The sequence below is a fragment of the Typopeltis vanoorti genome, chromosome 2, assembly GCF_054136105.1.
Source record: "Typopeltis vanoorti isolate ZY-2024b chromosome 2, IOZ_Tvanoo_1.0, whole genome shotgun sequence".
Taxonomy (NCBI): Eukaryota; Metazoa; Arthropoda; class Arachnida; order Uropygi; family Thelyphonidae; genus Typopeltis; species Typopeltis vanoorti.
The window spans coordinates 121,413,038-121,429,896 of NC_143550.1; the positions used below are offsets into that span (position 1 = coordinate 121,413,038).

The 16,859-nt window shown below is 33.6% G+C and overlaps 1 protein-coding gene across 1 annotated transcript; it reads right to left on the minus strand.

Annotated features, from left to right (window-relative positions):
* Positions 1 to 10,332: 10,332 nt before the first annotated feature.
* Positions 10,333 to 16,616, minus strand: LOC150109392 (xyloside xylosyltransferase 1-like). Its single transcript, XM_090407849.1, has 2 exons — positions 15,906 to 16,616; positions 10,333 to 11,197 (listed from the first exon to the last, which is right to left on the minus strand). The coding sequence occupies exons 1-2, from the start codon at positions 16,350 to 16,352 to the stop codon at positions 10,520 to 10,522; spliced, it is 1,125 nt and encodes a 374-aa protein (XP_090263975.1). The 5' UTR covers positions 16,353 to 16,616; the 3' UTR covers positions 10,333 to 10,519.
* Positions 16,617 to 16,859: the final 243 nt, after the last annotated feature.

Consider the following 16,859-nt stretch of genomic DNA (forward strand, 5'->3'; position numbering starts at 1 on the left):
AAAAAAATTATAAAAATCTAACTTCTTATCAAAGAAATGAAAGAAAAAACGATACAGTTCAAATCATACAAAACATAAATGTTTCTTCTCCCAGAATGTATGAAATTACAAATTTACATAAGAATTAATTATAATTCTTAGTGAAACTTTCAAATGAAAATAATTAGTTTTAAACATTTCAATTTTTATAAAATATACAAGACTAATAACAAGTAAAAACTGCTTTTAAGGCTAAGTAACAAAGAATTATTTTTTATGGCACCACTTTTGTTGTTATACACCCCTATTTTTCTTTTCCAAAATGTCTTTCTTTTAACAATTTTTAAAATACTGTGTGTGACATTTCAGTTGCATTTAATTTTTACAAATAATACATCATTTTGACAAGTAATATACAAATGCAAAAATATATAATGTAAGAACACTTGATAAATTTTAAGAACCAGTGGCATAACTTTTTTTGTCTTTCTTCGTTCAATATTATAACTTTAGGTTCCTGATAACATTACAGTTTCAATCCATTGGAAGAGATGAGCCAAAAGAATAAAGGCAGCCCAACAACTAATTTATACAACAGATTTAATAAAAAGTAATTACTACATTAATACAAGTTAAGAATTAAATTATGCATAATCATGAATTTCTGTGAAAGGTCAAAATAACTGTATTTTGCATGTGTTTTTCCATCAAGAAGAGAATGATTATTTGGCTACTACCATTTTTAGTATTAAGTATCATAATACAACAATGACAACAAGAATAAGAAAATTAACAATTAAGAATAAGAAAGTAGATGGTTTTTCATTATTATTAGGATATATAATTATAGTATTAAGAGTACAATAATCTGCAATGACAATACATTAATAACTGCCAAAACAGCAAGTTAAATATTTCAATGTCAAAATACCTTTTTTTTGTACCCACTTAAGTTGTCCGGGATGAAGTCCAGTTATGAGCCATTTTTCAGGTGTGTTAAAAATGTTCAGTTATGCATTATTTGAACAATTTGTTTTAACTGTCAGAACCAACTTTTTCATAACTAACAGTTTAACAATTTTGGTGACTTACAATTCAGATGCATATGACAAATAGCCCCCCCCCCCCCTCCCTTCAACATTACACATATATTTAACCAAGCATGCTTCTACTTTAATTCTACAAATTATATATGTAAGATTTATTAGAAATAATATTTTATTCCAAAACAGATATTTCAGTTACAGTTTTAAGATATAGTAGAGGAAAGATATCAATAATGATAGTGGAAAGACCACTATCATTGTTACTTAATAATGCTAAGCCTAATAAAACTAGTTATGATATATTACATTTAACCTTGATTCTAAAATGTTTTGCAAAAGTTAAACCAAAGGCACTGATTTACTTCATGGATCACACAAAAAGAAATGTAACTTAATATGATTTTATTTTCTACAAAAAAAATTGCAAAACCAAACACTACACAAATGAAAAACAAATCAAAGTAAAACAAAATGTATAAACTATCCATAATTGACAACTTATAATGCCCCATGAAATTTTTTAGCCACTGATTGTTAAAAAAAAGCACATTTATAGTTTAATAGAAAAAATGAGCATAAAGTTTTCTACTTGACAATTAACTTTTTTAACATAAGCAGCCATATTGACTATTTACCATAGTCTGACAAGAGGATGGCATCTACTCACCAACCAGCAGATTATGGATTCAAATGCCACTGGAGATAGGGTTGTTTGAGAAAATCTCTAGATAGTATACTATTTTCATCACCTAGTGTGTGTTAAACTAACCACTTCACTTACTAGGGTGGTTTGTTTAACCACTCCGGAAAGTAGTTGGGGTGGAAGCATAAAGTGGCTGGTTTCTAGAGTAGGAGTTCCAGATTATTCAATGCTTAGCACACTAGCAGTACTGTAGTCCTAACCCCCTATCCACGGTCAACCCTGGTCCGAAAATACAAAATTCCAGAAATAAACAATTTATAATTACTTCGGCAAAGTGGATATTAGATCCAACATTATTTCAAAGTCCAATGTTTGTAGAATGTATGAAAATTTTGTAAATTGACCTGAGAGCTTACGAGAATACAATCCTCGGCATCAGAGTACTTTAGCTTGCATTACTTAAGTAGCTAAGGCAACTCGGGATGCTGAGGATTGTATTCTTGTAAGATCTCAGGTCAACTTACAAAACTTTCATACTTTCTACAACCATTTGGCTTTGAAATAATGCTGGATCTAATATCCACTTTGCCTATATAATTTTACATCGCCGAAATGAAGTCAAATGGCTCTTTCTTTAGTAATAGACAATTCATAAGTTTTAAATTGCATGCTGTTCTGAGTAGTTCTCAGATCGACTGTCACGGTATCACAATGCTTGTGTTCAAGTAACCTTTATTTTACTTAATAATGGTCCCAAAGCACAAGAGTAGTGATGCTGGCAATTTGGATATGCCAAAGAGAAGCCATAAAGTGCTTCTTTTAAGTGAAAAAAAAAAAAAAAAAGGTGCAAGTTCTATGACTTCATAAAATTATTTTATGAAGTCATAGAACTAGTTTTATGACTTCATAAAATAATAAATAAATAATAATAATAAAAATAACGCATGCTGAGGTTGCAAAGATTCCATTCACATAACTTTTATTACAGTTATGTTGTTATAATTGTCCTATTTTATTAATAGTTATTGTTAATATCTTACTGTGCCTAATTTATAAATTAAACTTTATCATAGGTATGTATGTTTAGGAAAAAACAGTATATATAGGGTTCGGTACTATCCATGGGATGTCTTGGAACGTATGCCCTGCAGATAACGGGGGGGGGGGGGGACTACTGTACTATATATGCCACAGAATATAATCTTTTGTGGCTGGGAATGGCATAAAAAATGTCAAAGAAATTCTGCTTAAGAATTCATATACTTGCCTTTTATCAGTCCTGTTGAGAGTCAGTAACTCAGAATATCTCAACAGCTCATGTTTGAATGTTTTTGTGGCAAATGTATTCTCAATTGCTTCAACACATAATTAATAAGAAGCTAAAATGCTTCCGCTTAGCACTGCACATTATTAAAAAGGAAGATACTAAATATTTATTATTTTAGACAAGCTATGCCATGAAATAATGGATATCCAAATCCTCCCTGATAGAGTTCTTTTTAAGCTGTTTGGAAGCTTTTTAAGCTCTTTTCTTCATTAATTGTAAAAAATTACACAAAATACGTAACTACCATATGAGCTACTGAGATATAGGTTTTGGCCTGGACTCTAATGAGAACCTATGGTACAAAATAGTTGTCAGGCCTATGAAACTCCCAATTAAAAGCATTAATAAAAGACAAATATGCACTCTGGGTAAATTGTGCACCCCTTTTAATGCAATACTAATGTAAATCTTGCCAAAAGAGTGCAATTTCATAAGCTTTCAGCTTTCAAGGTAACCAAAAACCTTTATACCAAGCAAGCAAACGCAGTTTGTCTGCTGGCATTAAATAATACTGTATATTTATATACCCCCTTTTAATTCAGAATTAAAACAATAAAAAAACCTATAGAATATTTTAAGTTTAGTAATATTTAAGCAAATGTATGGTAGGATAAATGCAACATTAATTATACTAAGTGCTTTGACATCAATTACACACACACAAAACAGAATTTTGAACTTTTCCAAATTTTGGGAAACAAATATTGTGACAATGGGGTCCAAGAAATGTCTAAGTAACAACTCATTAATTTACTGATATTTAAATGATTAAAATACTTATGAAGGTTAGCTATTTGCGACACTTATTTAATGAAATGGAGCACAATGAAAATATTCCCAATATATATATTATATATGTCCTAAGATAGAGATGCGCTGCTACATAAAATTTGAAAATACGGACATAGCAACCCCCCCTTTTTTTGAGGGGGGTACTCTAGCTATTTGTTTTATCAGACTTATACTTTGATTTTATTGCTTTTAATATACTATTCTTTGATATTCACTAAAGGGTGTTCTTCTAGCATAAATATTTAACAGATATAAAAGTATGATTGCAATACCAGTAACCTAGTGTTAATTTATAATTTATTTACTAACTCAGAAAATCCAACTAATTCCTGGCAAAGCAAAGGACTATGTAGAACAAATACCTAAAGCTTTATCCCCTCCCCACTCAACAAAGTTTAGCACAAGAGATTATGTGCCAAGGACTCTGTGGACATATATGGATGTGTTATTCAAATTAAATAGATGCAAATATTCTGGCTTCCATTGTATGGTTACATACAAAAAAAAATTAGTTCATATTCTATTCATTAATGTCTTAAAACTACTATATGCTTTTTTTTTTTTTCCATGAACAGTTAAGATATAAGACAAACATTTCAATGATAACTAAAATGTACAATGACATGAGAAAATGACTAACAGTAAAATACAAATGAGAGGGAACAAATCTAGGTATACATTATAAACTGCATTATTGTATCAGATTTCTCTTGTATCTAAATAAACAGTCAAATTGTAATTTCTTTCTGATTCTTGATTAGACAAGGACTAATATTCATTACATTGATTACTTAAATGGAAGATGATTCTAGAAAAGCACTTATTTTTGAAGAAATAAAACAAATACTAAATACTGACAGTACACAACAACAAAATGTTGCTATTTTATACATCAACATATGCAACAGAATAAATAATTTTAAGTGCCTATATAACTGACAGCACATACTGATAGAATAGGTACTAAGCAATAAGTGGCAAGCTACCCTTTGAGAAGAGCAGCACATAACAAGGGATATGAAAAATTAAATAGTTCTTGACAGCCAATGTGATCTCAAATGCCAAAACATAAATAAATAAAAAATCTTGCAAAATAAATTGTCAAAGAAAATGAAAAATCAAATTTGCTGAGTGGACTCAAGTGAGCCAAGTCTGTAAAAAGTATCTTCAATGTTCAATCAAAAATCTTTAATGGTTTTGTTCAAATCAAAATTTGTGAACAAAATCAGTGAAATTATTTATTATAAGGTATAAAAGTATTTTTGTACCTTATAATAAAATCATTTATAAGTTTTTTTTTTTAGGTTAAAATCGGTTGCTTCTTGATTGTAGCAGAGGAGGCTGTTCAAATTAAAGAAAATTCATATCTAATTACTAAATACTTAATATGCAAATACAGCATATATTACAGCACTACGATATGTACATAACAAAATAATTAAAATGGATAACACTTGTATAATGATAGGGAGGTAACTGAATCTGGTAAAATAGTTGAATTACTAAGTGAACACTTTGCAAGAATATATCATCAAGGTGAAGATATTGCAATAACATGAGAGGCAATGGCTTATATGGAAATACAGGTAAATGAATGGGAGGTACATAGGATATTACAGGACATTGAAGTGAATACAGCTATGGGATTACATGGTATATCAGCATAAGTTTTCTGAGAAGTTGCCAGGAAATCGGCACACTGCCTTTAACCATGTTGTTTAAGTCTCAGCTTTGGGTTAGTCCTAAGGAGGGGTGGAAAAAGGGTAAAAATAGTCCATTGCATAAAGGAGGCTTCAAATTACCAACTGATCATCACAGAAGTCACAGTCAAGGTATTGGAGAAGAGTAAAATGCAGGAATGGATATATAAGAACTTGATACATATGGAGGACAACATGAGTTTATAAAGGGTACGTCGTGCCTCAGTGCTCACCTTTTATAATAGTAACAGCTGAGTTTGATAAAGGTAATGTGTTTACAGTGATACTGCTGGACTTTGCGAAGGCTTTTGGCAGGAATTGTTACACCACATGAAATTCTAATCAATAAATAGCAGTATAAGAGGATGGTTGATGGGAGAGATACCAGAGAGTAGTTTATCCAGGAGCAGTCCAGTAGAAGGCCTGTGACTAGTGGAGTGCCATAGGGCTCTGTATTTGGGTCACTACTATATAATTTCTACATTAACGATATAGAAATGGATCTGAGAGGAACTATTATTATCTTATTATTATTTCGTTACACTTCCAAGATGAGTCTTTGGACAAGGAGTCCAAAGACTCATCAGGGGAGGACACTTACAGTGAACTATTCAGTCGTTTGCCAGTGATGTAAAATTGGTAGAGCAATAGTCAGTAAAGATGAAGTTAAAATTTTGCAGGACAATTAAGATAGACTGACAGTACAGTCATAGGAGAATGAATGTCAATTTAATGTGGCAAAGGAGTTGTGTATTTTGGAGTGAAAAGGTTACCAGTTGTGTACCACATTGATGGAACTGTAGCACAGGAAATTGGTGGAGCCAAGGATTTGGAGGCGTTAGTGGATAGGAATATTTAAAGTTCAGCAGGCATATTACAGAAGTGGCTAAAACAGCTCACCGGATTGCTTGATTACCGAAGAATATCCCAATTAGCAGATTATTGGATTTTTTGGGGATGAGGAGAGGATTCCAGAGATGAGTGACCAAGATGGTAACAGGTCTATGGAATGCACCTTATGAGGATAGGTTGAAGATTTGTGGGTTACAGAAACTGGTTGACAGGAAGGTGAGACGATTGAGACATACAAATTACTGAAGGGTTTTTTTACAAGATTAATATAGAGGAAATTTTTCCAAATAAGTCTGGTGGTTGGAAAACTAGGGATCATCCTTGGATATTGAACAAGAGTGTAGTTAGCAGGGGTGCGAATTTTCATCCATTAATTATTTCATTATGTCTTTTTTCTTACATTGTTCTATAATGATATGTAAATTTGCTTCAACATGTGACATTATTGGAGCTTAGAAAGTTAGTAGTTCTTGTAACAGAGGAATAAACTACTAATGATTAAAAATCAATGTTATTATGAGAAGGAGAGGACTTGCTACTCAGCACTAATCATTTACTTTGTCCATTTTTTCAAATTATAATGATTTATATCATAATATTTTGAAGTTTCTTAGCAAATACTTATCTAACTCAAATTAATTATATTTAGTGAATATATCACTTGTTTGTTAATAATACAGTACTTCAGCAAAATCTAATAGGGATGACAATTAATCGAAGAAATCCCCAGGATACAAAAAACTGCATTACTAAGGTTTTATTTGTTTAGAATTATGATAAGAGAAATAAGATCACGATGCACCATGATATTGTCTTGTCCAGTGCATGTGTTCTCAGTCTAGTTTGTCTATTTTAGAAACCTGTAAGTCCTTTGAATAAAACTCTCAGATAACATTTCTTTTTGTCCTTGACAGAACTGCATATTACTCAGAATTTAGCAAAGATTAGAATATGCAAGGGATGGGGAAGCAGAAGAGTGATACATTATGATGGAAAGGAGAGAGGAAATAAAGGTATCTCCAGGAGTTGCCAAATAAAAATATCTCCAACCACACGACATCAAACACTTTATGAAACTTTTACTGGGACATATTAAAAAAAAAAAAAGTTTGCTTCTGTGTGTGACAAGTAGGGTTTTGCATAATCTGTCAAACCCTAGGTATCTTAAAGCTAAGAAAGAAAGCGGATTTACAGTTTGTTCAACAGACAAGTGTTATAATGGTTGTTACAGTTGACTAGAATCCTGTTGTAATATTTGAACATTTTGCTCCAGTGTCTGAAAAACATTTGTCAGGATGTCTGAATGTCTTATTGGGCGTGTTTTTACTAAATACATAATAAGTACTTATCAGATTTGTTTTGTCCAGCTGCCTATACACAAGTGATTTGCCTGTTTTGTGAGGTAAAAAATCCTGCTACCTGAATCCAAGACCAGCTGACTCACCTTTAACTGAAAAGCCCTTATATACAGGTTCCTTGCATCCTAAACAGGAGGCATGTTGGCCATACTAATGTGTCTGATTCTACTATCATATTCCATTAATTGTAGTTTGTCTTCATTATACTGTTCAAAAGCAGTATGAAGTGCAGGCTAGGTAAGTGACAGCCATGGTAACGAAGGTAAAGTAAGATGTGAAAAAAGCTAGTTGAACTGAAGAGGCACATCCTAAGAGTTTTTTCATTTATGTGGAGAAAAAGGCAGAATTTTTATGGAAGAATAAAACTAACAAATATGATTGGCAGAAGAGTGACAAATGCCGCAGAAATCTCAGAATTATATAGTGATTCCAGAAAATATATTCTAGGAAGAAACAGAGGTGTGTGTGTGTGTTGTGAAAAAAATTAGACAAAAGGATAAAATGGACAAGTGGGATTAGTTAGATTAGCATAGGTGTTAAAGATGTTTCAACATGATCAGAGTTCTAAGTGAGTGGTGGGAAGGCTAAATAGTTCTTCTGTTTACTCAAGGAGGAGCTAGAAAAGATGCAGCTGATATCTAGACTGTGGGTGACTGACTAAGGAATTAGACAGGATGAATGAGGATGTGACCTTCCACAGAGGGCAGCATGACATTAAGGACAGGTCTTGTTTCAACAAACTGTTTGCATTTTATGATAAAGTGACAACAGAGCCAGACAGGGGGATACAAAATAAACTTGTGATATTGATAGGAAATGAAAGTATGACCCTTGGAAACCCTATCTCTAGAAACCAAAAAATGGCACTTCCAAGCCAATTAAGGTCTCCAATATCCAATAAAAGTAGCGGTCTCTCACAGTTCAGTGAAAATCATCCATTACCTAGACATTCACAAATATCCATGTCACAATGGACTTTTTATTCCCTGTGGGGTTAGAAAGCAGAGATGCTGACCAATCATTCAACTAAGCAACAAATAAATTATGAGGCTGGAGCCATCCCTATGCAGGAGACTGGACAGGAACTGAAGTTCCTGCCACATAGAAGAGAAACACACACACCACTCACTTAGAACTTCCATTTAGAAGACTGATAAAACCACATCTATATTATGGTGCTTGGATATGGCTACCTATATTCCACAATGGATGAAAACAGATTAAGGGTATATGAGCTTAAAAGATGGATAAAAAGATAGAAGAAATAAGAAAGAAACACACAAGATGTAGTGGAATCTTCTAATATAAATACAGGGGAAATTTTTAATTTGAGAGAGAGAGAGAACATGGGGTTATCTTGAAGCTAATTGCAGTCAACAAACATGAGCTCTAAAAACAAACTGTTAAATATGTTAGGGATGCTTTCCTTCCAGTGAATCCTCGAAATTCACTGAAATATTGTCATATTGACTCTAGAGTCAATATGACAACAGCAATTTGCATACAATGAGTAGTAATTTTCTATAATGTTATGTTGTAAATAACCTTTAGCATTTATAGATACCAAATTAATTCTATGTAATATTATTCTACTATTCCAAAAATGTTTATTGTTTAATTGTCATCCTTATTCTTCTAAACAATGCATGGTACCATACTGCATGCATTCTTTATTAGCATTTTGGTAACATATTAAAAAATCTAGTGACATCACGACTTGAAATTTTTAGCCGATTATTTCCTTTCCTGTTATCATATCTTATTAAAAACAAAAAGATAATAGGCTAAGAATCTGTAAGAATGTGATTATATAGAATACACATATTGCAATTTTTTAATGTGAATACCGATGTCTATGGTTAATATAAATCATTTCATTAGCTTAGTATAATCTGCATTTCTTCTTGTTCAACAAGTACAATACACTCATAATTACTCTACCCATTAACGACCTGGAATTTCTAGTATTTTCTGAATCTTAAGTAACACAGCTCATATTATATATCCAAGACTATTTACTAGACTGCTAATCCTCATAGGAGCATTGTGTTAATAACAAACTAGTGGAATACCCACCAACCATAAAGGTCTTTGTGTTGTACTTCGAATGGTAGCTTGTGGCACATAAAATTCACATTAATAATCGCAACTACACAAATCAGTGATAAAGCAAATTAAAATATTTATGCATAATCACACCAGTGAGATACAAGTACGAAGCATTTTTCTAATAAATCCTTGCAACAGCATACAATGAAAGGTAGAATAGTCAGAAGTCCATAAAAAAAGTGATAAGCAACAATGTGCGTTAACTCTTCTTTAAACTGTATATAAAAATTAACAAATTTAATTAAATGTATTATTGTTTTTCACAATACATAAACTGCAGAATTTTCCTTTTAATTCTAATAAAAGAAAATTCAGAAAAACAACATTCTCATTATTAGTTTTGAAATCTACATGTTTACTTAGTGACTTATGGCTGTATTTAAACATATAGAAAAACGACTCATATATAAATAGGATTACATGAAGGAACAAAATATAACAAATGAAAAGCTAAGGTGTATACATATTAACATTATAAACATTTCTATTTTGTACACTATTTTCACCATGAACAGAATGGCAGTTTAACTAATTAGTATTCATCAGTAAACTTTAAAAAGGAAAACTTACAAATTAAATTTTCGGTTTAAAATCTTTATAGCTTAAACAACGTTTATAAAAAGATATTTTATGAATTGTGGCACTAAATAACTTGGTGAAAAGAATCTAAATCTCTCCTCTCTTTGGCACCAAACCTGGTTAAGAATTGTTAACTAAGAGGGTCCATCAGGAATAGGAGTATTGCAGTTTCCATGATAAACATGAATTTTTTCATGGCATTGAAAATACTGGCTAAATACTTCACTATAGCCATGATATTTCCACCATTGACATAGTTGTCTATTCCATCCACATGGTAAAACATAAAAAAGATCTTCATATTCAAAACTAAGAAGAGAAAACAAATCTTGATCTCCCAGATGACCTTTAAATTTGTACTTTTTAGTTAACATTTCAACAGATGTAGAATTGATGGCAGTGTTATACAATAATGATTCTCTCATTCGTTTCAGATCCAAAAGTAACACACCACTGTTGAAACCTGGTAGCCCTTTTGGTGGAGGGCTACCTATTCTAGTATCATGATTCTGTTGTCTATATTCATGTACCAAGTGGCGATAGACTGGTTGTTGCTCCCATGCTAGTCCCACAACTGCATTCCTTCCAAAACTGTCAAAGTGATAATGCAATTCCTTAATATCAGAGAAAAACTGTACATCGACATCTGTCATAATTAATCTGTCATGAGGAAATACTCTATGAATTGCAATAGAGAGAAAAAACAGTGCATCACTATAGTAAGCTCCAGGTTTATAGCTAAAATGAGGTTTCATGTAATTGACCACATCACGGATAGGTTCTACAATACTTTCCACATTGTAGAGGAATACCTAAAAATAAATATAATCATATTTATTCAAAATGGCAATATACAGGGTGTTCGGGATAAATTTGACATATTTATAATTAATTATATTTTTCCGTAAGTTACATGTATTAACACACACTTCTCTTCATTTAAAAGTTTGGACCCTTCTTCATTCATATACAAGATGTCAGAAAGGATGGATAGCTGGAACCCACCTGAATCATGGAAGAGAATAACTTGTATCATGATGATTCGTGCCTGCCATCAAAATAAGGATATTACGACTGCTGCCCAATGCTCCCTGAATACAGTAAAAACAATCAGGCATGAACTAGAGACTTGCAATGGTGACTACGAGGATGTAGCAAGAAGAAAGATCCCTAGCAGACGATCTGATTGCGTTCGTACAGCAGAATTCCTCGCAAATCTGCAGGAACAGGTGTTGAAGAACCCTGGCATTGGAATTCGGGCTTTGTTCGTGGAGTTGCTAACTGTAGTCAAGCCCTGGATAACAAGGGTAGCCAATGGTAGGCCGTATGTATGGCAGCAGGATTCGGCCCCTTGCCACACCTCTGGGAAAAGTCAAAAATGGTTGTCTGAAAATTTCTACGACTTCACCAGTCCAAATGTTTGGCCTCCAAACTCCCCAGACCTTAACCCCATGGATTATTTTGTATGGGGCGCAGTTGAAAAAGACACCAATCGCACTTCCAGTAATACAAAAGCCCAGTTAATGGATAAAATTAAAACAGTTTTTGCGGCCCTTCCCAGGGAGACTGTAGCATCAGCTTGTTCGAGGTTCCGAAGCAGAATTGAAGCTGTGATCGATGCTAATGGTGGTTATTTTGAGTAAATCTTGTTGATAGTATTGTAATTAACTCTGCCTGTAATGTTTTTTTGTCAATTCATTAAATTTAATAGATACAAAGAAGATTTTCTTTTTCCTTACGAAACTGTCAAATTTATCCCGAACACCCTGTATATATATATATCATGATCAAAATTAAAGTATCCCTGCTTAAAGCCTTGTGGAGTGTCACCCAGTGATCCAAATACTGTGAAACTTTGCAGGAATACATTGTGCATGATGCACACAGTTATCATGCAGAAGCAATAAGCAATATCTGTGTGTGTGTGTGGGTGGGTGGGTGGGGGGTAGTTCCAAATTTTACCACCAGGGATACTGTATGAAGCACTGAATGTAGATGCAGTCATTTTTCTCTGTGTGTGTGCATAGTAAGAAGGAGAAAAGCAACAAAAGCATAAATAACACATTTTTATTCACTTCCATTATGGAAGTGAATGGGCTGTACTGTTCAATGTGCTGTCCTTCCTGGTATGCCACAAACTACATCCTTTACACAGTGTGTTCAATGGCAGAATGCAGCTGGTTGGGACTGATGTTGGGCACATGTTGCATTATACTGTCTTTCAGTCCTGGCAAGTTATCAAGATGACTCTGATAAACCCTATCTTTGAGAAATCCTCAGAGCCAGAAGTCACAGGGGAGTCGAGATCAGGTGAACGAGGCAGCCATGCAGTAGGAAAGGCATGGCTGATCACTTCGGCTTCTGTGAAATGTTCTCAAAAAAAAAAAATCCTATATGGATCAACCAATGTGTGGAGAGAACTTATCCTGCATGAAAATGACTGAATCCATGCACAGGCACCGTCATAGCTGTGCCACAACAAAATTGTTTATCATATTGCGATACCCCTTGTCAGTAACTGAGCAGGTCACAGGAACCTACTGGTGCTGTCCTCAAAGAAGAATGGTTCAATGATAAAAGAAGCTGTAAACCTGAACCATACAGTAACTTTGAGTGAATGCATAGGAATTTGTTGGATTGCATGTGGATTTTGCATAGCCCATATCCAGCAATTTTGGGTATTTACAGCTTCAGATGCAGAATCTTCCACAGAATTTTCAAGACAGTTATGTAAGACACATCCATGTGTCTTGATACAGCAAGTGCACTGAAGGAACCAATGCTGTTATTGTCCATGGCCTGTTCCACAATGGCGGTAACAACTTCATTCACTTGTTATGAACTGATTGGTTTGCAACTTCTGCCAGGTCTAACTCCCAACGATTTGGTTTCTTCAAAACAATTAATCATTAATTGCAGAGCACATGGAGTTAATTAAGACTTCATTAAGAATAAGAGACTTCAATCATTCTTCTCCCCAACTCCTACACAGATGAATATGACAAATAGTAATTTGCTATGCTCAACTATGAGAATACTAAGGACAATTTACTCCATGCCTTTTCTACTTTATCATCAGAAAAAATTACCAGAAGAATCTTGAAGAGCTTACACAAGGCCTCCAATTAAGAACAACACAATTTAGTATGGAAAGAAGTATGCTTGGTATCACAAGACTGGATCACACAAGGAATACATGGATAAGAAATCAAACCAAAGTCTATGACATCATGGCAAGATTGAAACATCTGAAATGGCAAATGGCTGGACTTTACTTGAAGACAAGATCAACAATGGACAAAAGCACTGGGTTGGATTCCACAAGAGGAAAAACAACCACAATACCAACCTAAATAACAATGGATTGATGATATCATCAGATTTCATCTGATGATGATATCATCATATATATATCAACTTATTATCTAAAATAGAAAAGGCTGCTTCATTCCTCCCATCTCAGGAGGCAAAATTATTATGATTGGAATCAATCTTCACTACACACATGCTCACACCACTATCAGGACTTACAGTTTGGACCATGTTATTATTATTCACATGTGACTGGTGTGTTTGCATTGTTGATTCTTGTGTTATGTTGTTTGTGCCACTGGGTAAAATTTTATACAAATAAATCTAAAAACATATGACTTCCATTAATTTTATTTTTCTTAATGTTCTTCCAGCCGCACTTAAAACTTCAGAATAACACCTAGCTTTTCAATTTTTCATACTAATCTGGCATGTACTCCACATCTTGTAAACAAGCTTATATTCAAAAAAAAAGGGGTTGTAAAATCATCCATTACACCTATCCATTGCTCTTGTTTCAATTCTCTCAAAAATCACAGAGAAAGGCATGAACTACCAACTTCACCACTATCTGGAGGCTCAACAACTGATTAGTGATCAGCCATATAAATTCTACCATTTAATCTACAATAGATCTCCTAGCCATCTACCCACCTCTGGTCATATGTCCTGGAAAGACTTGGAGAAATTCATGCAAATGGTGCCAACACTCAACACTGTCAAGGAATATGGCACAGCATTCTATCACCAGTTTACCATCTTATGATCTGTCATCTCCTCTTTGCACAATTGGCATCTGCCATCTCCCCTTTTCATAATTGGATTATAGTGTCCTTTCCTATCTGGTCATTCACTACGTGTCAGGGTAGATGGCTTCGTTTCTTTGGATGCCCCCCCCCCCCACAAAGTCTGTACTTTCCACTTTTTCTCCTGTACTTCTTATGCTGACCACAAATGCTATCCATAGTTCTCATGATGATAATGCACTCTAGTACATAATCATTTGGAGTGTCATGATTAAAGCCAATGCACCAATATTCTTGATATTCTTCAGTAGGATAGATAACCTTGTGAACCTCAATGGTACCAAAACATGGTCTTATTTTAAGAAAAGTCTCCTTTCACTTCTTCTTACCTTTGAAATACCCTGATCACTAAAAACGGTCAACTTTCTCTTCTTACACTGACTTACATCTCTAGCCTCCTGTCACAAGTGCATTGCATCCACAGCTTCTTTCATCTCCAAAAAACTAAGCATTTTCCACTTAAGACTCTGCCTTCTATACAACTATAAACACTATTTAAATCCCAAATCTGCTCCTGAAATATTATACATACACTTGAGGTGGTGCACCAAAACTTTCCTAAAAATGTTCAAATGCTTGATGGTGGTCTGGTGTTAATATCATTAATTTCATGATATTCAGTAAAATATCATTCATGAAAATACTTCATCTGTAGGTTTTATAGGCAAAGTTCTACTGAGCTGTTCACCATCATCCCTCCACCTTCTTTCTAAGCCTGTAAGAACACAAGCAGATATTGGTTATCATTCATTTACTGTCCAGCTTCAGAGTTAATGAATCAATTCTTCCTCTTCTTTCATTCTTGTTTTCATTTCAAGATAAAAAAATTTAGACCCATTTTTTGGTCCAGACTCCCTCATACCATTTTCCTTGAAAATTACAACCTTCAGTTGTTAATGAAATACATCACCAGATGTCTGCTTTCTTTTTTAATCTCTTGCTTACACAGGACACTGATGTGCTATAGATTTTGAAGACTTTACTGCGTTGGACTGATTAAAAAATAAAAATCGACACCTCACTTTCCGACTAAGACCATCATATATTGGTCCCACAAAAATAAATAACATCTGGGTGTAAAAAATACTGAAATGAATTGTATCATGCAATTAGTTTCCCAAATTCCGTTTTGAAGATAGCATTTATATTAATGATAAATTTTTTCTGTAAAATTTATGCAATAAAAAAAATTTTAATAAATAAAGTCAAATTTCACTAGTGCTGTACTGTTCCCGATACTGAATTTGTGTTAGCAATTCAGGGTCAATGTGCTGTTGACGCCACTGTAGCTATTACACACAAAGTCGCAAGTTGAGCGGTTTATACCAAATTATCAATTATAATGAATACTTTCCCAATTAAAAACAATCTTTCCTTCCTAAAATGATAAAATATTGCTTACCTGTACATCAGAGTTTGCAATAGCGGAAAAATCGTGAAGAATCTGCTTGGCAACAGATAAGCTGCTGTCATCTGTTATAACGTGCAGTCGCTGAGGGGTTACCGTGTGCGTTAATATAGACGACACACATGTAGAAAATTTTTGCTTTAAGCCAGGTATTTCATTAGCTCGAGTAAATAACAAAAGTACATCAATGCATTCCACTATATTACAATCTACAGTAACATTTCTAACCACGCGAAAACTTTCTATTGCTTCGAATTTCTTCTGTACGTGATCGCTTGAAAATAAATCGTGTTTTAATAAGGTTAAATCTTTTCTCCAGGAGTTACGCAAAGGGAATACAGCATTACCATCAGTCAGCAATATGATGAGAATCATTCCACATCCACAAAGGATAAGAGCAAGCTTTAGCATATGTATTCGAAAAATACTAGACTGCGCCATCAGAGAAATACAGAGGCCAGTCAGTACACGTTACATTTGTTGTCATCGTATGTCCATGACATTCTGAATATCCCATATTAACGTTGCAAACTCCATCATTCACACGATAACAGTTATTAACCGAACACTAAACATATCACTTGAATTACACAACACCACTTTCGCTTCTGTACTTTATAAAATACTTATTGAAGGAAATATAAATATATTGATTTGCATTTTTAAAGAACTAAAATACGAATATCAAAAGTTATGCAAATTCCATAAAACTACATGCAAACCACAACCAGCCAATAAGCATCCTACGTCATCAAGGATATATTTGCAATTATGCCTTTCGTCGAACACCATTCAATATATAAATCTTTAAATCGCCCAAATAAAGCCCTTAACTTAGTACTAACACTATAAATTGATTTGGATATCTAAAACCTGCATATCTCATAATTTTATTAGAAACTTAAAATCAAATGAAACAAAGTAACTAAAAAAATCAAAGCAATAATT

Excerpts from the sequence above, each read along its gene's own strand:
- LOC150109392 (XM_090407849.1), bottom strand. The coding sequence starts at position 16,352 with ATGGCGCAGTCTAGTATTTTTCGAATACATATGCTAAAGCTTGCTCTT. Across the intron at positions 11,198-15,905 it reads TTGCAAACTCTGATGTACAG|GTATTCCTCTACAATGTGGA; the intron begins GTAAGCAATATT and ends ATTTATTTTTAG.